A 26,453-nucleotide genomic window follows, 5' to 3' on the forward strand; every position below is an offset into this window, starting at 1 on the left:
AGATGTGACCAATTACGAGAAGATGGATTACGAAGTAATTGGCGAAGCATTTTTCCCCTGAAATCAAAGAACTAACTACTTACTTTTTTCTTTTAATTTTAAGAAACAGAAAAATTCCATCAGAGAACAAGATCTGATGTCCTGTGAGGCTTCTCGGAATATTTCCTGGGTGGTTTCTTCCCCCAGGAGCACAAAGGACAACCTTACATGCCAATAATGTGTATCTTAACATGTGTTCTATTGAATTATGTATAAAATAGAATCCAGCTGTAAAGAAATCACGCACAAGTATTTTCACTGGTGTTTTCCTTGATTGAAAATTGCTGCTTAGAAAACAAAGAGATTTCATCTTTGTGTTAATTGCAACCATGTTTTTATAGCACAGATGAAGATTCAGAACAAAAAGTAAATAAAATATTAGTAATATGCCCTATGCATGTATCATACCTTAAGAGTTACAGGAATGGGAAAATCAGATTTCAAGCTCTTTAAGACCCTGTTTTCTGCTTTTCAGTTCATAGAACCATGGGAGAAGTGAAAGAATTGACAAAAATGAAGTAATTCTGTACCTTTCCTTATTTTCGGGTTGGACTGAACTTCTAGTATCACGGTTGTTACTGTATCTGCATACATATCATTGGAAGGGTTTGCCAACCACTGTAAAGCAAGAGGCAGAATTAGGGAGGTGCAACCCAGCCAACCACAAAAGCTGCAGTCACCACCACCCACCCAGCCACAGACTGCACATGTGGGACAATGTTTCTAGCATTTCACTGAGATCAGCTGACATTAACCAGCAACGCTGAACTTCTCTAATTTCTTTTTTATCAACAATAGTAAAATGTACTGAGCCCATCCTTTGTGCTAAGTGTTTTATATACATTATCTCATTTAATTCTAATAACATCTTCATCATAAAGGAGGAAACTGACTCAAAAGTAACTTGCACAAGTAAATAAGCAGTGATTAATTCTTGGTTCTAGGATCAAATTCCTAGTCACTATATTTTAGTAGCACAGACAGTAATATTTTCAGACATTTACTTTTGTTTCTCACATGAAACCTAAGATCCCTGATACTGTTTCATGTGCCCAGTGCTCTGAGAAAGTTTTCCATGTCCCCCAGGTTAGGGTGAGACCAGCTGAATTACTTCAGGAATGAGACCCCCCCCTTTTATTATTTCTCTAAAGAGTGCTTTTACAAATGATGTGAGTCACTGTAAAACTTCTCTAAGATTTTCTTTGACATGTTAATTCTAGGGAGTTAAAAATACATTCTCTAAGTTTAGTAGCAAGAACTAAATTACTGTCTCTAATAACTTTTCCCCTTTCTGATACTTTATATATTATATGTAACTTCATGTTATAGATAACTACTCTTTTTGACAATTTCTTCAGTTATTTTTAGCCTTATAAATCAAATTCAGAATTAAATCAGAGAATTACAGTGGGACCACAGCCATCAGATCTTTTTTTGTTTGTTTTAAAAAACAGTATGTGTGAACAGAATAGTTGACCGTATAGCTGGCAAATTTACACACAACCTTGAGGCAGAGAAACAGACAAGGTACCTCCCTGGATCACTCAGTGTTAGGATTCACCCTGAAAGTCAGTCTTTAAACTTAACAGATGCCAATCTATCAGAATCAACCATCAAAGTCACTTGGTGTCTGGGTTCCAAATTCTACCCTTATGAATTTAAAATTCCAAGAGTGAGAATCACAGTCACCTAAATTAATGATTTCTAAGTTTCTGTTTCTAGCCTTTGTGAATTTGGGTCATTTTAATGTTTCTTATTTGAATCTTCAGAATTTCACTCTCTTAAGAAGTGCTGCATAACAAGTTTGTTTGCTTTAATGTGTCAGAATTTTATTTTTATCTTGAGAATTTTAACAACTTTTGATATAACTCAAGACATCCTGGGGTACTAAAAAATCAGTTAAAACTTACTCATATGAGAGACCTGTGATTATTACACATACTAAACATTAAGCCTTAATTTATTATTAGTTTCTATGCTAATTTAACTATTTAGAAAATGCCTAGCTATGTTATATTTAAAGCCGATCTTGGAAAGAAAAAAAATACACGTGTTTTCCAACAATTTTTTTTTTTCCTGATTGGGAAGAAATCAATTTTCTCTATAATTACATCTGAACTCAAAACTTTTTCCCCTTCCTTGTTTAGGTAAATGATCTTATCTTACTTCTAATACCACCATTCCTGGTTCTTGGATTACAGTAATATTTTTGAACACTTTCAAAGCAGGTTTTTCCTGAATTTCTAATTCTTCTACATCACCTGAAAAAAAAAAAGAATTATAAGACATACATAATTTTTTGAGATGGGGGAGCAACATAGGGGTGTGGGAGTGAGAGAAACAAACTACTGGGTGTAAGCCAGGCTCAAGGATGTATGTATGACACAGGGAACAAAGCCAATTTTTTGTAACAACTGTACATGGAAAGTAACCTTTAAAAATTGTATAAAAATAGAAAAAATTTTTAATTTAAAAATAATTGTCTAAAGCATAATTATTTGTTTATAGAGGTAGCTGAAATAAGGTGACACACAATTGAAAAAAATTTAGTAACTCGTGTATAGGCAAATTTTTAAATAGCTAAGTAGGTTTTATATTAATTGCTTATAGCAAATGGAAGATCTCAACATGTATTATAAAAATTCATATAACTAGATAGGATTTACCTTGGACAGTAAACATTTTAAAAGTTACAAACGTTCATGACTGTCAAACACCTATGATTGTACAAGAGATTCAGCAACTAGCATCCTGAAATTTAACACAAGCCTCAGCACCTACTAGTCACTTCTGCCTTCTGTCTTCACAGGTTTAACGGTTCTACAGGGAAATTCCTGAGATGTCTAAGATGAGAAGGAAAGGGAAATTCTCTAAGATGAGACCTTTCTGGTCTTCCCAATAACCTCTTAATTAAGGATTAATTCAGACATATTTTATTAACTTCTTATGTTATGATCTATAATTCTAACAAGAAGTTCTGAGGTAAAAAAAGATTATTTTTATCGGTTTCTTTTATGTAAGTACTTTACTATATGAATTATAAAGAGCATATTAATAGAAAGTGTAATTGTGTGATTTGAAGTGTTCTTGCTTATTAGAGAGAACTCACACTTTTAAACTAAGTCATCTCCATCCTGATGTTAACACACGAAACTCTCTAACTCACAACAGTCTAATATGAAAACAGAATATGTTCATTCTTTACTGGCCTTTGGCCAGTGATCATGCACGCTTATAAAACCTGCTGGATAGATTAGTACAGATGGAACCAGAAAAATTATTTTCAGTGAACAAAGAAAAGAAAAAGATATAATTTAGCTATAGTAAACTAAAGTAGACTTTAAACACAAGCAAAGACTACTGACATTTTTAGAATTTTAAAATGGATCAAGAGTAAGACATGTTATGGAATTAAAAAAATGTTTATCAGTATGTTTTCAAAATTTTCACCTAAAGGTGATGATAACATGACCAAGTAAAATATAAATAAAATTTGTGCAATTCTGAGACAATTAATATCCTTTCCCAGATATGCAGTTACCTTACTCAAAAACAAAAAACAATGAAGTGAATGTTAATAAATACACACACCTGTCAATTTCTGCAGCTGGTAATAGAGCAAATTAAAAGGCCCCGTATATGGAATGGCTTGGGTCTGTTTTACAGTGCTCATGGCCAAGTCAGTATAATCTGAAGAGGAAATTAGAATAAATATACTTTAAGAAACAATACTAGTCCCACAAAATGCAATTTGCAAACACATACATAAAGAAAAGAGAAGTAAAAGCAGAGTAAGTGAGAACGTGTTTTTCTAGCGAACACAGTGCTCTTCAATTGGCTCCTACCCCTAAACACCCCCTCACCCCCGGCCCTGCCCAACAGTTAGCTTGCGCTCCAGGCACAAGAAGGCACTCTCATTCTTCCAAACATGTTAGGTCCCCGAACGTCTCCAAGTCAGGAAGTGAGCTGGCCTCTGCCATCTTTTCTGCTTGGCAGCTCCTGGCAGTCCTTCACCACTTGGCATGAGAGCTACCTGGTTAGCAAAGCTTTCCCAACTCTGCTGGCCCCACCCTCATCTCACATCCGTATCATGCACTTCTGAGCGTCACGGGTCTGCACTGTGATTGGCTCTACACAAGGTGGCTTCTCTCAATAGATAGCTTTTCAAGGGCTGGGACTGTGCTTCTCATGAATCTCTATCCTCCAGCACCTCGCACGATGCCTGGCATTGAGCAAGAGCTCACTGACTGTTCATGGAACAAGTTATTGTCTACTGCACGGTCTGAAAGCTGACAGCTGGCCTGTCTCACAGACGGACACCTGAACACTGCTGCTATTTACTCCTTGATAAAGCACTTTTAACTTATTAGTGCTCTACACATAAAATTGAGTGCAGCTGTCTACCTGAAGATAATACCATGTTTACTGCAAAAGCAATGATGGCTTAGCATTTACACAGGCATAAAACACAAGGTCCAGCAAGTGACTTTAAACTACAGGTCATAAAAATCAAAAAGCTTGTGCGGCGAGCCCAGGAAATAAAAGCGCCAGGACTCCACTGTGAAAGGCAGAAGACAAGCCTGTAAAGGGTTAGAGGTCGTCAATCTGTGTTACAGGGGAACTTATGCTTCCAATTAAGAAAAATTTATTTCACAAAGAATTTAAATGTTTTAATAGTTCAAGGAAGATTTTCCCCCCCATAAAGCTAATGAGGTTATTAGGTTTCACCTATTTGTACTTTATTATTATTTTTTAATATATTTTTATTGAAGTATATAGTTAGTTTACAATGTTGTGTGAATTTCTGGCGTGCAGCACAATGCTTCAGTCCTATAGGAACAAACATATAATCGTTTTCATATTCTATTTGTACTTTATTATTTGGTTATTGCTTAAAATTTGGCTACTAGGTAGAAGTTTTTGTAGATTTTCTTTCAATGCTAAAATCAAATTACATTTTACATTTAAGAGTATACTTACTAGAGAGGTCACAAGGAGAAAGTATGTGATAATTAAAGTTTCTTTTGACAAGTATTCCTGAGACCCGCTGGCCTTGTTCTGGTTTTTTGTCTGCTAAAAAGCCCATGACCTATTAAAACAAAACAAAACAAAATAAACACAAAAAACAATCTGGAGAGAACAGAATCTTGTAAAATGCAATCAATTATTCTGGGACTCAATCATAATGATGACCACTACAGAGGCGAACTATGAAAAAACAACACACGAATTTAAACAAGAAAAATACAGTGTTATATCTCTCTACGACCAGGGCAGTAACAAGGCAATCGGGAGACCAAAGAAAAGAGCCGCGGGGGCAGATCTGGTGAGAATGGCCAGATTCAGTTCAGCTCCAAACGGTTCAGCGATCAAATAAACCTACCGGGTTTGGGGGCTTAAAAAAGCTCTCGGCAGCAACAGCACAGTGGGAAGGACAGAAAAGGGTAGGGCCAGACACGCGTGTCCCTCAGGCTGGCTGTCAACCCCGTACACAGAGGGAGCCCCGTTATACAAAGATGCGAGGCCACACCAGACCCAACACTAAAGGCAGCAGCATCTCTGAATACAAAGCTCAGCAAAGACAGGCATGGATGAGCTCCTACTGAGAGGGAACATTTTTTAAGAGAAGAGTACTGACAAAAATTACCACCACCACCAAAAACCCTTACAAACGTGAAATCCAGCATTCTTTAATATAACTTTTCTCACCTACAAATCAATGAACTCAAAGGGGACAAAGACCCTGTACTTCACACTTGTTTACTTCTCGTGGTGAGGGCAGACGGCAGCGAGGCAGTGGCAACACGTGTTCTCAGAACTGCAACGGGAGCCGGCGCTCTCACATGGCTTCTTGGGTTATTTTCTCCTTACATTTTGGTGACTAAATGGAAAGGAGTTTTGCTGTCAGGGGGCTGATTTCAGGACAGTGATGTCCCAGGAGCTGATGAGGTGGGTATGCTTGTCTGCCTAGAGAACTGTCTGAGCGCTTCTTCTGACTTCACCCTCTGCTGCCAGCTTCCCTTTCTCTATTCAAGTGTGTGCGAGTTCCCAGCATGCTGAGTTATTACCACACAACTGGTCGGTCTGACAATTCTAGAAAGTAAAGTGCACAGGGTTTTTCGATAATTCTCTGGGGGTCTGATTTTCTTTACCTACCTTTTTACTTTGCCTCTGTTTTACATGGCGGAGGATGGCTGTCATCAATCTGACTTCTCCCAAAGTAAGGTTATTGCACTTGAGGGAAAAAGCAACTACAGCTAATGATGCTAAGTAACTAAAATAACAGAACACTCCAATGCCAAACTATTTGGGGAAACAGATGCTGACACTAGCTTCTCTATGCAAATATAAAGTTAAATATAAAATGACACATATACCTAAAGTGTGTTCTCAGTTCTAGAGCCAAAACATTTTATTTTTAATGCTGCATACAATATTTCTTGAGGACTTATAACGCACAATGGCCTAATAAAAACTCTGGAAAGTCCTGCTATAAACATCTTAATTTTGTTTAGCTCAGCTTCTCCTAAACTGTGTGACTGTAAAACTTCCTTTTTCTCCCCACACTGCAGCCAGCGGAGTTTGTGAAATACAGTTCTAGATTCCTAACTGAATGTATTTTAATACAGGTATAAAAGCCCTTCTATTAAACTGGTCCCTGGAAAGTTCTGCAAGCAGTAAGGTTCAGGAGTAAATACAACCATTTGCTTTTCTTTGACAACAAAAGCCTCATATCCTAACTTTTGCAAATTTGTTTTTTTCCTCAAATTCAACTGCAAGAAATGATATTCATCAATTAGCTTTCTCATATCTGGCTCATTATGTCTTAAAAGAATCAGTAAAGTTGCTCATTGACATGTTTGATATTTAAAACTTCAGATAGATAATTAAAAAGCTTCCTTTAGAGGGATCTTAAGAATTTTGACTTTTGATTAATAGGAGGTAAAAGTGCAGACTGCTTATAGCACCCCTCTAATATCCCGTCAGTTTTTTCCCTTAATTATTTATTTTTTAAATTTGGAAAATATATTTCACCATCAAAAATGATTGATTCTTAAACAAATGTTTATAAATTCCACAATATCCACAGACATTATGTTTAGAGACAGGAAACTACCTTTAGATTCTTAGGGAGAATGCCAAGAGGTGGGCAGTAAAAAACAGCAACGGACATTTGTTTATTCTCTGACATGGGAATGAAAAGTAAGTAGGAATGTAGATTAAAAACTATCAAACTCAATATTAAGGTCTAATTTATTTGAAAATTTTCCACGTGAAGAAACAAATTAGTGGACCCAGAGGAAGCCTAAAAGCATAAGGCTGAAGTGCTTGTAGTGTACTGAGTAGACGGAACTCATCAGTAAGCACATGATCTTGATCTGATTAAGAGGTGGGTTTTCTTAGCAAGCATCCATTTCCCTGAAGAGATAAGGAACCACTAGGAATGGACAGCAGTAGGAACCATAACCTCTTACCTTGGCTAGTTTCTCTCCCCTGAAGTTCAAGGTCACTGCTTCTGTATTCCGAGGATTATGAACCTCTATGTGAACTTCATCATTATCTTCATATTCTCGAATCAGGGCTGCTTTCAATCTGGCCATTTCGTTCTGTTCTCCATGGACTAAAATCTGCCAAGGGTACGTTTTAAAAGAGCACAGGGAAACATTCTTAGTTCAGATTAATAATGGTCCTTATCTGAATTAGTTAATTATATGAAATGGAGATATACTTGAAATTATTAAACTTTACTACTTTTAAGGACCACGAGTCAATCAAACTTGTATAGACATTTCCAATCTGTTTGGCTTTAAAAGGTCCTTAAGTGGAATTATTTCAAGAGACAATAAAGAAATTTCTTTTCTAGTCCAGTTTTTGCCACTAACAAGATACACAACTTTGTGGAAGCCAGACTTTTTCTAGGCTTCTATGTGCACATGGGAAAGGGCGGGACCAGGCGACTTCTGGAGCCTCTAGTAGCTTTAAATGCATGTGGTTCTTATACGAGACTATTGCTACTCCTACTGCCTCAGAAAACACCCAGAGTTTTCTTTAGATTTCTTAATATAAGACTATCAAAATAAGCTTTTGGTGGGGAAAGAAAGACTTCTTCTGTTTCTTAAAGTAATACCAGATAAAATATTTCAGAACCAAATGAAACTATGTTTTAGAGAGGTATTTACAATTACTGCATTAGCTACATACACATACACACACACACACATATACACATATATAATATCAGTCTTTCTAATTCACTTTCATAACATGTATTTTACAAGAGAGATAGATCATTCTTCACCTACACTGTAGATGACTTCTTGCCTGGGCTAACAGAAGCCTGCCCAGCATCACGACCAGGCAAAGACTTGGTTACTGGAGGAAGGTAAGCATCAAACTGAATCCAGGAATTTAAACTGACAGTAGCGATAGAGTCTGGAGAGCAATAAAATGGGGCTGAGGATGAGGTGCTGATTCCAGAGAGAAAGAGCGATACAGCTCTTACTCCACGGCTTTCAAATCTGGGAGAATATCTGTAAACCACACACACCAGAAGGCGCCCGTGAACTGCTACACTGTGACCAGACCTGACATGCTATACAGCTAAGTAGGTGAGGGGTTTTCTCCACCAAGGAATCTGCTCATTAGGAGCCAATGATAACTACCTGTGAGGACTACCATGTAGAAAGAACTAAAAAACTAACCAAAGAGTACACAAAATGCTCAACATCGCTGATCATCAGGGAGATGAAAATCAAAACTACAGTGAGATCCCATGTTGCCCTTATTAGCATGGTGATAAAAAGGAAACTAACCAGTTGACAAGAATGTGGAGAACTGGAACCCTTGTGCATTGCTGGTAGGAATATGAAACGGCAGAGAATGCCATGGAAAACATTTGGTGATTCCTCTAGTTACACACAGAATTAGCCTATGATCCAGCAATTCCACTCCTAGGTATTTACTAGGTGTTTACCAAGAACTGAAAACAGGGACTCAAACAGATGCTTACGTGCCAAAATTCATGGCAGCATTATCATATATTATAGCCAAAAGGTGGAAACAATCCAAGTGTCCATCAACAGATGAATAAACAAAATGTGGTCTATACACACAATGGAATATTATCCAGCCATAAAAAGGGATGAAGTTCTGATACTGCTACATCCAGAAAGAGCACTTCTTTACTTCATATGTTTTCTATAGACTCATGTTCCATACGTGCTCCTCTAACTAAAGATACATTTTTTTAAGCTAACTCTCTCCAGTCCCACCAAAATATAACTCTTACCTTAATAATAACATAAAGCTTAAAAATATAAACAAACCAGATCAGTAAGGAGCGATGTAATGCTCCTTTTAACTTTGCACTTTTAACTTTCACTACTATGTGACTTGCCTTCCTCCTCTCTCCACGTTATGCAGCATTTTCTACATGCCAGGCACCGAATTACATGCATTTAGATACATGTTCTCTCATCTGATCCTTACAATAACCTTATGGGTATTATTATCCCTGTTTACAAATGAGGTAAGGAGAGGTTAAGTAACTTGCCCAGGGTTACACAGCAAGTAAGGGGTGGAGTTGAGATTCAAAACAGTCATATTGTAAAGCCAGTGCTCTTAAATTATTGAAGAGGCAGCAAAGAAGGCTGGAGTTGGCAGATCTGAGTAAGAGAGTCCATGTAAAATGGAGAAAATTCAAGTGCACAGCTTGCCTGACTCAAAGGGGAGCATAAAGGTTAGGTCCAAGCGCAGGTGAAGGTACTGCTGCTACCGTAAGGGAAGGCGGTGTCTGACCTGAGAACCCGCTGCTGCAAGACACCCTTTTCTCCTTTTTTAATGCTGAAAAGCAAATTCATAAACTCACCACGTGAGGTGGTTTCAGAGCACGAATAAATTCACTGGTTTGCTGGTAATCCGTGTGAGCAGAGAATGAAATGTAATCAACAGACATTTTCAGTGGTAGCTTCTGTCCAGACATGGTAGTGATTTCTTCAGGTTCAGACATGATATGCTGTTAAAAACAAAACAAAACCAATAAACTATCCAATCAGAAAAGGAAAGGTACATTTTCTACTTTTTTATGCAGCCATTAACTCTTACGCTAATTTAGGAACTTGAGCACAAAAATCATTCTAATGCTAGTGATTTAGTACATATCAAATAGTTATTTTCTTGATCAAGCAAACATTTAATCAGGAAGGTAAGCCAATTAACACAAAAAAATCAATGTATTTGGAGTCCTGTAAGTGAAAGTTATAACTCTTATGATGGGAAAGGTATACTTTTATTTCCAACTATCTGTTCTAAAAAGTCACTTTCCAGATAGGAGGATTTGTATAAAGGACAGATGTATTTCTATTCTGGAAACCTATTTTACATACATAGCAAATATTGTCTAAATGACTTACAGAATAAGATAAAAGTAGTAAAAGTGATCAAGGCATGGAATCATAATGTATTTAAAAAATTGAAGTTATTGGTAAGAAATAAGAGAATGTGATGCATGAATGTTGAGAAATTCTCTCTAAAGTTTTGCACATCCGTGTCTACATCCCTCAGAGTTAATGTCAATCATTTTGTATCAACAGGAAGATGGGCAATCAACCCAAACACATTCCGCAGCTTTTCAGAACATGCATTAGTAAACTTCTTCTTTATCAGATGAGGGTTATCCATGTGTCTGTCTCAAACAGATACCCTTCCATTTTTTCCTTTACTGCCACCAGATGAGTGCTTCTCAAACTTTCACATCCCTGCCAATCAGCTGGGGATCTCAGTGTCTGCATTAATTTCTCAGCTTTAAGAACATCTCTAACTGCCTATTTCCATCCTCATTTTTAAAAATCAAAACTTGTATTATTTAAAAAACTACAAACTTAAAGAACACGGAAAACCCAGGGAGGCTACCGCTGCCTCTGCAGTCTTGACTAGGAATAACACAGTGGTCTAAGGCTCTGACTGACCTTGGCGAGTGTGCCTTCCACACAGTACCCGGCTATAATGACGCCGTTCCTCTTATCAGTACACCAGCTTTCAAAGAGCTCCCTGGATAAGCCACTTTGCATCATGCCTGGGGAGGCCATTACAACGCTGGGGCCAATGTCGTCAAAATGATCCATGCTCTGGGAGGAAAAATGGAATGGTAAAAGCATGTTAAATTCCAGGGTTTGACAAAGCATTGGTAAAGAATACCAAAAAGTGAGGTAAAAAGATGAACACACGGGAAGGGACTTGACAAGACTAGCAAACATTTTAAGTCCAATTTCCAAGGTCCCTAAACAGGTTAGGCTGGGAGTGAAAGGAAGACAAAATGAAAAAAAGCAGTTAGTTCACAATGACCTTCCAAACCTTCTACAGTGGATGAAGGGTCATTAAGACCATTTTCAGTACCTAGCAGGCAGGCAGAAAGTAAAAGAAAGATTCAAATGGGTTTCTATCCACCCAAGGTAGAATTCTGAAAGAATTTCCCCAAAGACTCACAATGACTTTGCATACTTCATTACATTTTGAGTTGGCCTGGAAATCTAATCAAAAAGTTCAACATTGTTTCTAGGGAAAACTCGGCTCTAACTCCTAACCAATTAACTTAAAAAATAATAATTTACTGACAGAGCCTATTTACAACTAGAAGATCACTTATAACTTGAATTTTGGGGTATTACTTTATTAAGATTAGAGCATTAGTTTAAATGAAATTATTTGTTTAAATTAAAGAAAATCAGATTTTATTGAATGCTCTAGGAAAGTAAACATGAAAATTTGCATATTAGAATCTGCAGTGCTAATCAAAAAGATGATTAGGTTTGAGTAAGAACAGAAAAAATATGTAACACAAGATATTTTTCTCCTCAGGGCTTTTCATTTCTATAGCAGAGAAATCCAAGTTATTTCACAATGGTACATATTGAGAACATGTGGAGAGCTAGAACAAGTGGCAAATTTGTTTAAGCCAAAAAGAATGCTAGTTGCTAAACCTTTGATTTCTCTCAGAAAAGTGATGCCTGCCCCAGAAAAGGTAAGACTTCAGCAGGAAGGATTCAGCCACAGGTCAAGGACAGGTGTCCCCTCCTGCTGCTCACTCACTTGTGCTTTATCTGCCCTTCTTCCGTCTCCCAAGAGCACTCACCTTAAGGTTACTAATGTGTTTGAAAACAAAGGGGTTGTTGATGTTGATCTGTTTGCGGATTTTGTCATTCATGGCGTTCACGTATGTCTGGTACACCGCCATGCACTTCTTGGCCAAAGACGATGCGTAGTATATTGGGATATCATGGAGTTCTGGGTGGTTCTGCCAGTACTCATCTAGAGAGATTTTACAAGATTAACAAATATCACTTTGTTGTGTGGGGCAAAGAGTTCAAATAATAAATGATACATATAATTAATTTTCTAAAACTCAGATAAGAAATAAATTAAAGCACAGAACTATATTTTAAAGACATAAACTTATAAAACCAAAACTTATTTCTAAGCATTAATGCAGGACCTAAAAAGAATGTTGTGACCATAGTCCCAAATATGGATGCTTTTAAAAATGATTCAGTAGAAGTTTACACTGATTAATAGAACGTGATTTATTATCCCAGAGAGACACTAAATTCTGTGATGGTTTTAAATAAAAATGTTTTATTTATACTTCAAATAGACATTGAAATAGACAGGATTGCCAAAGAAGTTAAAATTGATTTTGAACACAAAAAGGTCACATTACTCTGTGACTATATTTTTAGAAAACTGCTAAACAGTTTCTGATAATTAATGAAAACAGTGAGCAACATACCTTCAAAAGAAGGCTTGTTTTTATTGAAAATCCTCATTAAATACCCAAATATTATGAGGGTAGTACAGCCAAAAGACATCACTTATTCTACTTGGTGCTCTTGTATTTAGGAAATGTATTAAATATCTAATATACAATTTACATTTATTATTTCTAATTTCAAACAAATTTATGACAATTGATTTCCATCTTATAGATTAGGAAACTGAGGCTTTTTTAAAAAAGGTTGAAAAGTGTGGGAATGTTGTTTTTCTACTTGATTTATAAGTGAAAACTCCATATAAGGACAGGGACTTTTCCTGTCATACATTACAAATATATTTCCTACTTTGCCCTCTGTTAGTTGTTTGTGTTCTTTTAGATATAATTAAAATTCTTAATGGTGTCAAAAGTTTTCATATACACCCTTACGATTTTTCAAATATCCTGCAAAGTACACTACATCCCAAGATCACATCAAAGTCTCCTATTTTTTGCGTTGTTTTTATGAAAAAATTTAAATGTTAAAAAAGTTGAATAACTTGCCCAAGGTCATATGGTTAGATCACAGGTGAGATCTGAAACCAGGGGTTCGAATGGCTCTTCTCTATTACACTACATTACAGGGAGAATTTAAGGGAAAAGGAGCAACCAAGTGCATAGAGCAGTCCTGGTTCATAAAGGGTTGTCAGATTCAAAAAAGCAAATGCCCAGTTAAACCTGAACTTCAGGCAAATAAAAGATGTTTAATATAAGAATATACAGTAAATATTTGATATACTTAGGCTAAATATTATTACTTATCTGAAATTAAAATTTAACTGGTGTCTTGTATTTTTATTTGCTAACTCTGGCAACCCAACTGGATGGTGAGGACATAGTTTCGGCCTCTCAGTTCCTTCTGCTCCTCAGATTACTGTTACGGACTTTTCATTTTAAGACATCTAAGGACAAACTTGACTTGCAGTTAGAAAGAAGAACCAAGTCAAAACCAAGAGAAAACTAGACTGGTTTAGGATTTAGAAAATTTAGCTTCTACCAAGTCCTGTCTCTCTCTCAGAGATTTGCTTTTTTTTTTTTTTTAATTATTATTATTATTTTTAATTTTCGTTTTTATTTTCAGAGGTTTGCTTTTGATCTGAGGTCATTTATTCGGCTTCCCCTAGTTCCCTTTCCAGTGTAACAGGGATGCTATTTACCCCTAGCATCATTCAGGCAGAACTGAGAAGTAAAAGCTTGAGATCATTTCTAGTTCTTCACATTGACTCTATGTCCGTACAAACACTTATCAGTTATTCTTTAAGAAGGGTGCGTTCCCCCCAAAAGAATCACAGAATGTTAAAAAGGATCATTAAATATATGCACAAGTGATGCCTACTGTTCCTCTTATTACAAAAAGTTATACACGCTCACTGACATACTTGGAAAATCGAGAAAAGCAGAAAATGAAAAAGAAATCATCCAATTTCTCACTATCCAGATTTAATATCTGATATCTTTGAATATCTTTCTGGCCACTTGCATATTTTTTTACCTAACTATGTTCAGAGTCCATACTGTTTTGAACTCTACTTTTTAGTCCACTTAATATATTATGTAAAAATATATAATAACTAGCATGAAAAATGATTTTTTTCCTATGATGTGGTATTTACTGACATAATTCTTTAAAATTACTAGAATTATGAACACCCTTACTAACAAAATTTTCTGTGTATTTCATTCCCAGAAATGGAACTGCTAGGTCAAAGGGCAGCATATTTTTAAACTTCTAATGCTGATGGCAACTAGAAAGGGGACACCATTTCTATTTCCAGTAGCATTGCATGAAAGACCCTGTTGCTCTGGGCTCTTACTGGCACCAAATCCCTATTCTTAAACATAGAAACTAAAAAAAAAAAACAAAAAAGTATGACTGAAACATGATGCTGTACACCAGAAATTGACACAACACTGTAAACTGACTATACATCAACTTAAAAATACAAAAAAAAAAAAAAAAAAGCAGAAACTGAAGCCCAGAAGGGTAGAACAACCTATCCAAGGTCATGCAATTATCCTGATATAACAGCACTCCACAATTTTGAGAATCTCCCAGGTGAGAAGGAAAAGGCATACCTAGAATCAAGAGAAGCTCCTGAGCCCTTCCAAGAGCAAAGACAGGAATGAGACCTCTGCCCCCTCTGTTTACAATATCGTGAACAGTGTTACAGAATCTGGCCTCTCGCTCTTCCCGCTTCTCGTGGATGTGGGTCCCATAGGTAGACTCCTACACAACACGTTAGAAGTGTGAGACAGGGCTGGTCATTCCCAAAGTATACAAAAGCCAAACAGCAAGCAAAGTGCTTATTTCTCTATTAACATGCCATTTTCATGAACATATGTTGTTATAATACGAATTGGAAAGAAGGGCAAATAATAATTTTAGAATTCAGATATGGCTAAATTAATAAACATTTTTTAGAAAATGGAATCAGAACATAGTCCAAAAATGTATCTTCTCTACTCAAGATAATTTTGCTATGCTTTTTTTTCTAAACCATTTTGATTTCCATGGGTGGGAAAAAGGCTATTTCTCCCACCTCTGATAAGTCAAGGTTATAAATCAGAAACAGATATTGTTTCTTCTAGTTCTGTTTAAGAATATCCCCTCAGCCTTACTATGTGTGGCCCGCTGACCAGCAGCAATGCCATCCCCAGGAGTTTATTAGAAGCACTGAATCTCAGGCCCCAGCCCAGCCATCATCAGAACCTTTATTTTTACAGTATCAGCAGATGACTCATAAACACATTACAGTTTGAGAAGTACTGCTCTAAAGTACCAGATATAATGAAAATAACTTTTTTTCTGAGGGTTAAAAAAGCAACTTCCTTTAAATTAAAGTCAGTTTCCATGCTGGATATACCATGAGCGGAGCCAAACTGAATTCACTTGCGACATTCAGTACAGCAATGAGCACCAGCCCCTTGCGCTTGGGCAGCTGGGGGATGCCGTGGGTGCTGAGGGAGAAACAGACAGCTCTTCCAGCTTTAACTAAACACCCATGATATTCTTATATATACCACAGGCCCAATGCACATTAATTAATTTGCTCCTTACCAAGCCCCACAAAGCTGCTGTACAGGTAATATATTTTTTTTTTATTCTTCTGGGACCTGCAACCCAGTAGGCAGACAGGACATACACATGAAGTTAGCAGGTGCTACAGGTCAAAAGAGAGTCACAAGGAATGGCAAAGGCAGTGGGGCCACAGCATTCCTACACGATGGTTAAGATGTTCTATGAACTGGGGAAATCAACCTAAACAAAAATACTTAGGAGATTGTATGTCATCTTTGATAGTAAACCAGAGTTAACACATTTTAATAAAAAGTTAATTTTTATTCTAAAAAGCCAAATACATTGTGATATCCAATCACATATTATGGAAATGAGATCACCCTATTTTTTTCCCATTAGAAAAAAATCCTGCTTACCTTACACAAATTACAATACAAGCACTAATACTTACAATGATAAGAATATCAGGTTTAATATTAGGAATTTCAGCAGCCATTAAGTGTCTATCTTCTTGTCTTGAGAAATCACCAGTGTACAAAAGCTATAAAAAAGATAAAGCTGGAAAGTTAGGATTGTGGAAGGCTTCATTTGACTATTGAATATATTTAGCTCATAAATTCTCTAAAAAAAATTTTTTTTCTTAGCTCATAAATTCTTGAAAGTGAGGTTTAACAGAAAAAGTGGCCTACAACTGAAGACATTTAGATGCAGTATTTGTGTCTAATTCAAAATGTGTAACTTAGTTCTGTCATAAACCATCCAGTGTTTCAATTATTCAATTTAACTAATGGAAATAATATAGTCCCAGAATCATCCCACAAAGATAACCTCTATATTAATAAACTTGAGAAGTATTTTCAAGATCTTAGAGAAAAAAGGCAGGAGAATGAGGAAAGAAATCTACTGACGTGTACGGGAAACCCACCTAGACAGAAGATAAAACTACATCTTCCATCAAATTTCATCAAATTTGAAATGGGAAGTTAGAGCTGCATTTTTGCTATTTTCTGCTTATTTTTAGTGCCTCCAAGCAAACAGCAATAAATGGTTTCACAGTACACATGTCAATGTGTAAAAATTTTAAATAATGAGCAGCTACAAAAACTAAGAACAATATTACACGAGAACACTGGTTCCCAACTCTGGCTGCACATAAGAATCACCTAGAAAACAAAAAAAAAAAGGCCAAGGCCACACCCTCAGATCCAATGGTATTTTTAAAAAGCTCCTTGAGTGATTTAAGGTGCAGCCAGAGTTGAGAACTGGCACACCGGAGTCAGTCTTGAAAACTATCAGTCCACCTGTTTTCTCAAGTTTATTGAGACTCCCGTTTGTCTTTTTCGTCAAGGATGGCTGCAAAGATCCTTTCTGATTAAGCTCTTTCACTCACGCAGTCCACCCTCTCGAGGGGCTTATATGTGAATCCCAGAACACCAAGAGGACATGGACGCCAAATCACGTTTCAGCGTTAAATGGATGCAGCCCCAAGGAAGGCTCTTCCCTAAAGAGCTTTCAGTTTTCTAAAGCACACTGAAAAGGAATTAATCCTACAGGAGTGTGAGGAAACTTTTCTGAGATGCTTACTGAACTCTTTTCTCAATCATGGTAGAAAAAGTATCACCGGCGTATAAACCAGGATATTTACACGGAAAAAAGAATCAACATAATTTTATGTTTCAGTGTCTTGACACTTCGCAAGTCTTAGGGGATATTCTTTAGTCCTGTTTGGTGGTATAAAGCCCTGCACTCATTTCTCGTGGGGAGGACACTCCAGAACTAGAGAGTACCTTTACACCTGCGATCTCAATCATGAACATGGCCGCTCCCAGGACGTGGCCGGCGTGGTAACACCAGAACTTGATTCCTGCAACTTCCTTCACTTCATGAAAGTTGATGGTCTCAATTTTATCCATGCTCTCTTCCAAATCTGTCTCAGTATACAGCATGTCGTCTGCTGATATATTACTAAATTTTTAAAGATGCCAACAACAAAAAAATTAAGGGTAAGATTTTTAACAAGTCTTTGAACTCAAAGAAATTGTCTGTGGATGACATGTCCATGAAGATATTTCTTAGAATTATATTGTATGGCTTATGCTGTTTAGAATCTCTTGGACATTTTGTGTATTTTTTTAACTCTGCTATTATAATTAAAATGTTCAGTGTGTATAATTATACAGCATGATTTTAAGCAAAGTACACACAGTGAGTTAAGGCAAAGTGTTCTTTAGGATAGTATTTCTCAACCTTTTTTTCTGCCCTAACACTCCTGCAAGATAAACTCACTCACATACATTGGACCACGGCAGAGTTTCTCACACTGGGATGTGAAAAGATTTCTCTACAAAGTCTAACATACGTTTTCTCCTAAAAATTATGTTAATATACTTCCAAAAAAGCAAGAGAGAGTAGGGGTTAAGGACACAGACACTGAAGCCAGATTGCTTGGGTTCAAAGCCCAGCTTTGTCTCTTACCCTGATCATTAGGGGCAAATAACCTAACCTCTCAGTGCCTCAGTTTCATAATCTCTGTAAAATGGGGTTCACGACAAGCCTACACCATGAGGTTGATATGAAGACGAAATGGGTTAACATATGTTAAGAACTGAGGACTGTGCCTGGTACATGGTTTAAGTGTTACACACTATCACACAGCGCTAATACATTATTTAAGTGTTAATCAGTATAATTATTACTAAGAATAACTCTTTAATTATTCTGTATTTATATAAGAAAAATAACAAATTGCATCTTAGCTACCCTTGGAATATACATATTAAACAGTTAACTTTTGAAGGCTAACAACTTGTACTGTAAGTATCACAAAAATGCTCCAAATTTTCTGGTACAGGAGATTTTCCTCTTGCAACTAGAAAAAACTATCCCAGGGAACTTTTTCCACTTAAGATAGTCAGTTCGCTCTGATCAAATCAATCAAAATAAGATTTCAGTATACATCACCGTATAATATATTTTGTTTTAAATTTTAACAAAATTAGGAAATTCTATGTACAGAATATTTCTATCGTATCTTATTCACGTAAATTACAAAGATTTAAAGGGATGTTAAAAACTACATAAAGACTTAAGGCCAAGGAGGTGCTGCGTACACAATGGGTGTCTGATGAGTTGTTACTGAATGACTGAATTAATGACTTCCTTGTGGATAAAAAGAAAACATCTCATTTCAAAACACAAAATGGTCTATATTGTAAACCATATGTACTGTGTAGAACCAGATGCATGATAAATCTAACAAAGTAATTTACCTAACTTTGACATAATCTGAAAGAAGCCATCTATAAATAGCTTTTGTGGCATGAGTCATAAATGTTCTTCCCTTGAAACTTGTCTTCTGTAGAAACCAGGGCAAAGCTCCACAGTGATCCAAATGGAAACTTAAAAAGAAACAAAGAGATTCTGTCAGTTACTAAAATACTACCCATCATATACTTGACGTTCACTGTACAGAAAAGCTCTCTGTAACCATCACACACCAATACTCTCAGAACCTACCAGGGGCAGGTACGTGCAGCAGGAGGGAGTGATGCATCCAGCTCAAGTGTAAGGAAAAGACATTAAAAGCATTTAAACATCAAGATATAGCCAAACCTATTTCTGGCAGCCAAAGTTATAACAAGCGCTTTGGTGGTATCAAGTTGAAACATGTCACTGTTTATATATGAAGTTCCCACAGAGTAACGTGACAACTCAGTGGCCTCAAGGGGATATTCTGTCAAAGAGCTTTCTTGGTCTCCCAGTTTTACAATGATCCAAGGCATACATTACCTCCTCACTTACTCTAGAGATGGGAAGGTGAATCTTTCTAGTAAACTTCTCTCACCTGCGATGACAGTATGGCGTGTTGTCATAAGACATAAGATGTCTGCAATATAATTTCTGGTAGGAAGTACTCTTAAAACACCAGAATCTTAAAATCTGGTAAAGAGCGATCTTTATAGCAAAAGTCATTGAAAAACAGTGTCCTTAATAAAGAAAAAAAAAGCCTTACTGACTAATTAGTAGGAGATCAATCTCAGCTGGGTCAATTAAATCAATATAAGGAAGAGCATCCATTCCTTCTAGGCCAGGGTGGATCCCACAGTCCAGCTGAAAGAAATGGGGAACAAGATCACAGTCACCTCCACACTTCATTAAAGTTCATTCAACAAATAAACAATAATTATAACTAATCCATTGCACTACACCAGATGGACTCCATACACTAGCATTTGGAATGCAATTCTTTCTGTATATATATATTTTTTATTGAAGTATAGTCAGTTTACAACATTGTGTCAGTTTCTGGTGTACAGCACATGCTTCTGTCATGCAAGTACATATATATATTCGTTTTCATAGTCTGTTTCACCATAAGTTACTACAAGATATTGAATATAGTTCCCTGTGCTACACAGTATGAACTTGTTATTTATTGGCATGCAATTCTTATTAAATGGGCAAATACACCATTAACGATTCTAACTTCCCAAATGAACCTAAAATATAATGCCCATTTAGAGTCACAGAACACAAATGCAAGACATCTTCTTTCCAGCTACTTCTTGTAGGCACTCTTAACAATGAATGAGCTCTTTTTCAAGAAATTTAGTATCAGAAGATGGCCACCATTTTTACAGTTTATAGATTTACTACCACCAGATCTGACTGTTGTGAGAAGACAACGATTAGAAATAGGAAACTTCCCTGATCAGGGCACTTTAAGTATTTTAAGGCAAATTCTTAAGAGGCAGTCATTAGAGTTAAATCTTCATTTTTGGGGTGTCTTTGTCATATTAATACAATAAATGACTAAAAAGACAATCATGTCTGCTATATGCCTTTTTTTTTAATTGAAGTATAGTCAGTTTACAGTGTTGTGTCAATTTCTGGTATACAGCAATGTCCCAGTCATACAGATACATACATACATTAGTTTTCATATTCTTTTTCATTATAGGTTACTACAAGATATTGAACATAGTTCCCTGTGCCGTACAGTATAAACTTGTTGTTTATCTATTTTATGTATCGTGGTTAGTATCTGCAAATCTCAAACTCCCAATTTATCCCTTCGTACCCCCTTCCCCTACTGGTAACCATTTGTCTTCTATGTCTGTGAGTCTGTCTCTATTTTGTAAATAACTTCATTTGTCTTTTTTTTAGATTCCACATGTAAGTGATACTATATGGTATTTTTCTTTCTCTTTCTGGCTTACTTCACTTGAATGACAATCTCCAGGCTGCAAACTTCACCTGTTCTTTTAAGAGTGGGAGAAGCAGAGTGGAACCACAAGAACACGATAAGCCGTGAATCGCCTTTCTAACGAGGACCACAGAGACGACCCCTCCCTCTAACTCTCAGGGAAGGAAATGGGCTTATCGGAGAGACTGACTTGCCCAAGGCCAGGGGCCCTAGTGCTGACTGAGGTACCTAAGCTGGTACCAGGGCTGCACTGCGTGGGGACAGCTGGAGCTGTGCGTGTGTTCAGGTGGCCAGTTCCTTGGTGTCTTCCACCAAGGGTGCGGCAGTTAGGTTGGCCAGAGCTTCAGGAATAGAAGATGGACTTTGAAGAAGCAATAGTTCAGGAGATCCAGCTGATAATTTTACAACCTTGGAATATATATTCTCAGTTTACTTAATGTTTTGTCAAATTACTAAGTGGAAGGTATATTAGTTTCCCACATTAACATTTTACAGCATAGAATACATCTCCAACTAGGACATTTTTCTGGGAGCTAAACAGATAAGTACTGTACTAGAAAAGACTTAACACCGAATGCAGACAGAGCCTTACTGTTAACCTGATTACCAAATAATAATTACCATTATTTTTCTTCCTTTGAACTCCAGAATAATACATGATCTTCCTACTTCTTGTCCAGCTCCACTGTAAACATTCAAGGGAAGAAATACAAATGATTAAAAAACAATCAAAATGAAGCCAAATAAATTCAAAGTTTTTTACAACTTAAACTATGTCCCATGTGATGACAGCACTCACTTGAGGCAGATGATGGTCTCACAAAATTACAAAGATAGGGAAGAAAAGTGCCAATGTGGGAAAAGATGAAAAGTGACTTCAGGGATCTTTTAGTTGTTCAAATTGTGAGAGAGGGTGATTTAGAACCAAGAAGCTCAAAGGTTAAATCCAACCTTCTGAATGTTAGGGTTAAACTATGATGTATTTAAAATGTAAACTAGTGGTGATTAAATTATTCAATGACACTTTTAGAATGAGCACTTAAGTGTAAACCCATAAGCACTTCAATATTCTTTCATTTTTTTTAAAAGATAATACACACTTACCAAATAGCTTAAGTTTAAGTAGGCTTATCTTATTCATACCTGTGAATCTGTCTCTTTTCCTTCTACATCCTGTTATTTCATTATATTTTATACCAAGGACTTACACAACTTCCCCTTCTTCTTATATTAATAAAACAGACTTATCTTCCAATTACCAGAAGGCTTTAAGTGAAACCTCACCTGTTTTTCAAATCCCTCACCTTCTTCGATGCCTTTCCCCATTTCTAGCTCACAACGCGCACACTCACTCGCTAAGCAGTTACTGTTTGCCAAGCACTGTATTAAGTACCCAGCATATGGAAATGTCCGATACCAGGAACCTGACCTCAAGAACTCGTTGTCTACTAAGAGACAGGCATCAGATGCATCTATCTTCAAAACAAGGTCCTACGTCAGAGGATGCAGATAAAGAAAATCAAACCACTGTGGTGATACCAAGAATTCCTGGCCTTCCATTTTAACTGGCCTCTAGGCTTCGTGTGTGTGTGTGTGTGTGTGTGTGTGTGTGTGTGTGTGTGTGTGTGTGTGTGTGTGTGTGTGTGTGTGTGTGTGTGTTGGGGGGTGGTTTCCATTTATTTACTTATTTATTTTAATGGAGGTACTGGGGATTGAACCTAGGACATTCCCTCTTAAGAGTGTCCCTAGTTCTGTTTCTCCTACAGTTAGTGTAGTAACTATCTCAAACTTTCTCTCCTAAATTTTCCAGCCCTCAGTCCTGTTCCACTAGAAGCCTGGGCTTTCTCTGCATGAAAAAATTATGCTGTCCACTTGTCAATTTCCTCCACTTCACTTACCAACCCATCTGCATCTTTCCTTCCACTTCTCCTGTACAGGGACCTTTCTAAGGCTAATCTTCCCACCATGGTTCTACATTCTGCACACTCCCTCCTTCGGAGGAACTGACTCCTGCTACATCACTGGCTTTTCCCTGTCCTCTCTTGGTCATCGGTGTTTTAACAGGCCAGTCATGCCCATCCCCAAATTAAAATCCTTTCATTCAAATTTCCTTTAGTTTCCACATTATTCCTTTTCTCTGCCCGCTTCTAAAAGCTGTGCACACTCTCTGCCTCTATTTCCTCATCTCCCCTCAACCCACTGCAGTCTGGCTTTTTACCAACTACTCTTCTGAAATCCTCCTTGCAAAGCAGCTCTTTGTTGCTGAGAGCAAACAGCCCTTGTTAGTCCTCGTCTAACTCATTCTCCCGGCAGCACATCATCCCTCCTTCTCCGACTTCATGCTCTCCTGCTGTCCTGCTGGTTTTCTGCCTTAGTTTCCTTTATTCAGCTGCTTCTGCCCATCCTTCCAATGCTGATATTCTGAGGGTTCTCTCCTTGGCCCTCTTCTCAGTTTTCCTGATCTTCATTTTCACATTTGCTTATTTCCAAATCTGTATTTGTAGCCCAGATTGTTCCCTTGAATTCCAGACCTCTAATAGTCACCTGGAGTTGGTATCTCCACTGGGACACCTCACAGGCACTTTATACTCAAATATGCCAAACAAACTTGCACCTCAAGTCTCTTGCCCTTGCTCTTTCTTCCTAGAGTGCTCTGCCCCCAGATATTTACAAACTGGCTCCTTCGTATCCTTTGGGTCTTAGTTCGAATGTCACCTCATCTGCCCTTCACATCGTTCTATCATAACACAACTACATGAAGTTATTGGATCTACTTATTTATGGCTTGTTTCTCACTATTAAAATGAAAGCTCCTAACAGCAGAGACATTGTCTGTTCCATTCACCACTGTATACCTACAGTGCCTGACATGCAGTAAATCTCAAGAAATATGAATAAAAAGTCCCAAATCATGAACCTTGGAAACATTATGCTAAATGAAAGAAGCCAGTCACAGAAGGTTACATATTGTAACCCATCTATAGGAAACGTGCAAAACAGGATACTCTGTAGAGAGGGAAAGTAGATCAGTGGTTGCCTAGGGCTGGGGAAGCTGGGGGGAAATGGATGTACGGGCTTCTTTTTGGAATGACAAAAATGTTCCGGAATTAGATAGTGGTGATAGTTGTAAAACTGTGTATATATTAAAGAACCATTGCTTTGTACACTTTAAATGAGTGCTGATGTGAATTCAATCTCCATAAGGCTGTTATTAAACAACGAAACTCTCAAGTTTACCCAGACCTGCCCCATCTCCTATGCTCGTTGAGTGATAACACGATCATTTACCAGGTATCCAACCTAGGAATCGGACTCGCCCTAACACTCCTTTCTGCCCTGCCTTCCCTCCCCACAACTGCCCCTTCCAAGATATCTGATCAGTTACAATGCTCTAGATTTCACTTCCTTACACTCTCAAACCTCTTTCCAAACCACTAGTGCTCATTTCACTCATTCTAGGCTCTCATTGCTTATCACTTGGATTATTTCAATTTCATCCTACTGAATTCTCCCCAATTAAACCACCCTTTCATCTGCTACACTGCTGCTAGGAGCATCTTCAATCTTCCCAAAACCTAATTCCCACCACATCCCATCCTTGCTTAAAATCCCTCCTTGGCTCCTTATAACTGGCAATAAAGACCCCAAATCCTTAGTCTGTATACAAGGTCCTTCATAAACTGGACCCCGACAGCCTCTACCATCTCATGTGCTAGTCTTTTGGCTGCAGCCATGAGGATTCTGGCCACAAACCGTGACCTCTCATCCTCACACGTGCCACTTTCTCCACCTGGAACATCCTCACCCCCACACTTCAGCTGTCTTTAATTCCTACTCATTCTTTAGGACTCAGCTCATGCGTCATGTTTTCCAGGATGCAGGAGATGGCATTCTCATCTCACTCTGTTGGAATTCCCTAGTCCTTGGCCTCAGTGCAATACCTACCTGTACTCTTACAGTAATCACCATTGATTGAGCACCTACCATGAGCTTTACTCAACACAGTTAAGTGTTGCTATATTATTTCCACATGAGGAAATGGGTTCAGTGAGGTTGCTGTCCTAGTAATCAAGTATAGATTAGACTTCAAGTCTGACTCCAAAGTAACGGTTTGCTATTATTCCAAACTATCACTCCAGTACTTTGCACCTGGCACTGCAATTCCCTCCAAAAGGGTGAATTCACTTAACTCAGCCCTATGTCTTATTTGTATCCCCAGTGCCTAGTGTGGTGCTTGACGCTTGCTCAGTGCTTGCTGAATACAGGGAGAGAGGACAGGTGTGAACTAAGCAGTGGTAAACTTGTGTTCTGTCCCCAGTAGGTGCTCACCGAGTCCTTATTAAATGAAGGTGTAAAGGAGATACTTTCTACCTTTTGAAAAACGCACACGTTCGTGTGGTGCTAACTCATATCTAACAATAAACATGTTTGTGGATTCAAACTGCTCGTTTATAGAATAAGCTGCCCACATTTGTATTTCCCTTTCTAAGCAGTGTTCCAGATCTGTAAGGTGGCCATTTCCAATTAAAGGCTAGCCTTCTCACGGACAATCAAGGGCTGAGATTTTCGTCCTTAACACCTCTGCTTTTTCTCCTCTCCGACTTTCCACCTTCCTTATTCTCCTAGAGTTTGAGTTCTGAATGGAACTTACATCAAGTCCCTAGTTTATTTCGTGTTTCACATCTTGAAAAATATCAAGTCCTGGGGGTAAGAAACAGACTTAGTTCTTCCTCGCACTGCTACAGCCTTATCCAGATCCTCATCTCCTCTGCCATCCTCAGCATCACCGGTTCCCTTAGAGACTGCTACTCTTTGGTGCATATGAAAACGCCAAGCGGCTCCTTAAACCATTTCCCCTCGCCCTCCAATTCCAACATATTCTCCTCCCTTGAGACTGAAGAAAAAGCAAAATCCCATTCAACCTAGCAGGCCCCTTCCGATCAACAGTTCTCCAAACCCCTTCAGCCGGAGAGGCCTGGCCCGCAACTGCGGACCCAGGGCAGGCTGCCGAGGCGTGCTGGCGTCGGGGCGACTGAGGAAGCCAACCATCCGGTTACCCTCCTCGCCTCACAGCCGTGGCTGCATTCCGTCTCTCGCTGGTCCCTTACAGGGGTCGGATCAGCAGCTGGTCACTCTCCTCCGCAGGAATCGCAGACATCTCAGAAGTCTGAAGGCGAAGCGGGGATGAGGAACAAACAGGTCGCCGGAGTCTCTAAACTGGAAGAGCAGCCACAGGGAACCAAAGAAAGAACCTCAACCACTTAGAGCACAACTTCCGGCACCACGGCGCCCGCGACCCTAGGCTCCTCCCTCCGACTTCCGGGCGGAGAACTGGGCTCGCGAGGCTCCTCCCCACTCTGGGTCCAGGAACCTGGGGCGGGGTC

The 26,453-nt window shown here is 38.0% G+C and overlaps 1 protein-coding gene across 4 annotated transcripts in view; it reads right to left on the bottom strand.

The window, feature by feature from the left end:
• The window catches only part of CPSF3 (cleavage and polyadenylation specific factor 3), a 31,920-nt gene extending 5,521 nt beyond the window's left edge, over positions 1 to 26,399 (bottom strand). The window contains exons 1-15 of one of the 4 annotated variants that reach the window (XM_010982678.3): positions 26,178 to 26,399; positions 21,691 to 21,754; positions 19,876 to 19,973; positions 19,133 to 19,261; positions 17,651 to 17,828; positions 16,315 to 16,404; positions 14,921 to 15,071; positions 12,170 to 12,345; positions 11,007 to 11,165; positions 9,908 to 10,054; positions 7,515 to 7,667; positions 5,020 to 5,128; positions 3,631 to 3,729; positions 2,206 to 2,300; positions 570 to 657 (exon numbers count right to left, since the gene is read on the bottom strand). In XM_010982678.3, the coding sequence (XP_010980980.1) occupies positions 570 to 657; positions 2,206 to 2,300; positions 3,631 to 3,729; positions 5,020 to 5,128; positions 7,515 to 7,667; positions 9,908 to 10,054; positions 11,007 to 11,165; positions 12,170 to 12,345; positions 14,921 to 15,071; positions 16,315 to 16,404; positions 17,651 to 17,828; positions 19,133 to 19,261; positions 19,876 to 19,973; positions 21,691 to 21,754; positions 26,178 to 26,227 (1,786 nt within the window). In that variant the 5' untranslated portion in view covers positions 26,228 to 26,399. Of the gene's footprint in view, positions 1 to 569; positions 658 to 2,205; positions 2,301 to 3,630; positions 3,730 to 5,019; positions 5,129 to 7,514; positions 7,668 to 9,907; positions 10,055 to 11,006; positions 11,166 to 12,169; positions 12,346 to 14,920; positions 15,072 to 16,314; positions 16,405 to 17,650; positions 17,829 to 19,132; positions 19,262 to 19,875; positions 19,974 to 21,690; positions 21,755 to 25,720; positions 25,948 to 26,026 lie in introns of those variants that run through there. The other 3 variants (XM_010982680.3, XM_031466538.2, XM_010982681.3) reach the window with 3 other exon arrangements.
• Positions 26,400 to 26,453: the final 54 nt, after the last annotated feature.

Source organism: Camelus dromedarius, chromosome 15, assembly GCF_036321535.1.
Source record: "Camelus dromedarius isolate mCamDro1 chromosome 15, mCamDro1.pat, whole genome shotgun sequence".
NCBI classification, from domain to species: Eukaryota; Metazoa; Chordata; class Mammalia; order Artiodactyla; family Camelidae; genus Camelus; species Camelus dromedarius.